Consider the following 2,418-nt stretch of genomic DNA (forward strand, 5'->3'; position numbering starts at 1 on the left):
CTTAATTATGTTTCTGTCTTGAATTTGAAATCTAGCACTTATGTCAGTTCTTCTGGTGTGCCTCAGGGTAGTAATTTGGGTCCTTTGTTGTTCTTAATGTTTATTAATGACCTACCTGGCTGCCTGTTGCAATCCAATTGTTTGATGTTTGCTGATGACTGAAGAGGAGAGAGGAAAAATTCCATGAATGACTACTCAAAGTAAACACATCAACACTCGCTGGGTTCTCTCTCTCTTAATAACAGCACGAATAAGAGTAATATTGTTGTTGGGCTATGGGAAACTGAATGCGTTGAAATTTCCATTTCCAGTGTTCAATGAACGGTGATCGCGTTATGTCATCGAATACGGTTTTCGAAAACGGTGTTCTTAGTCTTTTTATCGGTGAAATATCTTTTCTTTCGACACCTGTGAAGTTGTGATGTGATAGTGAATGAAACCTGTGAAATTGATGTGGTAGGAATTCAAATTGATTAAAAATTCTAGATATTGTTGAACCGCAAATTCATCGGAATTTTTACAGCAATTTATCTTTAGACAATATATGCAGATTTTTAACCATTTGTTGATTAACAGATGAGCGCAGCTGTTTAATAAATAATATTTATTAAATTAATAATATTTTATAAAATAATATTTATGTAGGTTGACAATATCTAGTCGTTTTATCCAATTGTTCAAATAATTTTTAGAGTCGATACACTTCAGAATGTCTGAGAATAGCCGAAAAAAAAGTTTTGTTGTACATAGTGAGGCGAGAACATTAATAGGCAATATTATTCGAAAGTGTGATGAAGAAGCATTGGAAAATTCGTCGAAATTCTTGGTGAAACAGGCTACAAAACGGGCAGCTTACTATACAGGTAAATCAGAGAGTCTTATAAAAAGAATTCGTAGACAGCTGAATGAGAGCGACCAGGGAAAACTTGCAACTCCTGGAAAGCATAGACCAACAAGAGCTGAGAATAATAGAACATTATTTGTAGATGATTTCGATAAATGTGTAATACGTAATATAGTGCACGATTTCTATAAAACAGAGAAAGTTGTCCCAACAATTAGGAAGCTTCTCCCTATTGTACAAAATAAAATACATTTTCCCTGGAGAGAAAGCTCTCTACGAAAAGTTTTAAAAAGTATTGGCTTTAAATGGAGAAAATGTAGAAGCAAACGACGAATTTTGATAGAGAAACCTGAAATTGTGAATTGGCGTTACAAATACTTAATTGAGATGAAGGCTTTGCGCGAAACAGGTAGAGAAATTTTCTATCTCGATGAAACATGGATTGACAGCAACATAACTGTCAAAAAATGCTGGCAATCAGACGAGATATTTGGTGTTCAAGAGAACTATTCGGCAGGAAATAGATTAATCGTCTTACATGCTGGGAGTGCATCGGGATTTTTGAGTGGTGCAAAATTAATTTATAGAGCGGGTATTACAACTGGGGACTATCATGGTCAGATGAATAATGTTAATTTTGAGAAGTGGGTGAAGGAGAAATTGGTGCCGAATCTTCCTCCAAACTCGATAGTTGTTATGGACAATGCTCCATACCATTCTGTTCTGGCTGAAAAAGTTCCTACAAAATACTCAGTGAAAAAAGACATGATCGATTTTTTACAAAAGAAAGGAGTCGAGTGCGATATGACAATGAGAAAAGAACAATTGGTCCCATTGATACAATTGCATAAGCCCAGAGAAAAAACTTTTCGAATTGATAAATATATTTCAAGCTTCAATCATACAGTGATAAGGCTACCTCCATACATGTGCGACTTGAATGCCATTGAGTATGCCTGGGCCAGTGTAAAAAATTATGTAAGGAGTAAAAACTGTGACGGTAATTTGTGTTTGAAGAGACTGATGGAGCTAGCCGAAGAAGCAGTTTCAACACTTACAGGTGCAGATTGGACCAAGTACTGCGAGAAAGTAGTAGAAAATGAAAAAATGTATTGGCAGAATGATGGTATCATATCTGATGTGATAGACAATATCACCATTTCCCTTGGGGACAACGAAGATGAGTCTTCGAGTTCCAGTGATAATGATGAAGAAGATGATTCTGGCTCTGATGACGAAGAAGACTCAGACGATTACGCTCGACCTCTTCCAGAATAGTATACGGTATGTAATTGTATGAATAATTGATTGTTTTTATCATAATTTTGTTAATATTTTTATAATTTCAATACATTTTAAAATTTTGATCCAACTCTCCAGCTGCCTATCCATTGGCAATTAAACATTCCAAAAGATAAATAAACTTAGACAAAATAAATATTACACGTCAAGCTATAAAGATATAAAGGTAGTGAGTGGTATAGCAATAGTAGTAGATGGAGAGTAACAATGTAAGGAACATCTCTTTTGATATGACATAAGCCCTCCAACAATAAAAATACATTACAAATAAC

General features: G+C 34.9%; 1 protein-coding gene across 1 annotated transcript; it reads left to right on the plus strand.

Moving 5' to 3' along the window:
• Positions 1–328: 328 nt before the first annotated feature.
• On the plus strand, positions 329–2,122 carry LOC120351576. Its single transcript, XM_039429409.1, has 2 exons — positions 329–586; positions 646–2,122. The coding sequence occupies exon 2, from the start codon at positions 710–712 to the stop codon at positions 2,120–2,122; it is 1,413 nt and encodes a 470-aa protein (XP_039285343.1). The 5' UTR covers positions 329–586; positions 646–709.
• Positions 2,123–2,418: the final 296 nt, after the last annotated feature.

This window comes from Nilaparvata lugens, chromosome 5, assembly GCF_014356525.2.
Source record: "Nilaparvata lugens isolate BPH chromosome 5, ASM1435652v1, whole genome shotgun sequence".
Taxonomy (NCBI): domain Eukaryota; kingdom Metazoa; phylum Arthropoda; class Insecta; order Hemiptera; family Delphacidae; genus Nilaparvata; species Nilaparvata lugens.

What these genes read in the sequence shown, in the direction of transcription:
- LOC120351576 (XM_039429409.1), top strand. Translation starts at nt 710, where the DNA reads ATGTCTGAGAATAGCCGAAAAAAAAGTTTTGTTGTACATAGTGAGGCG.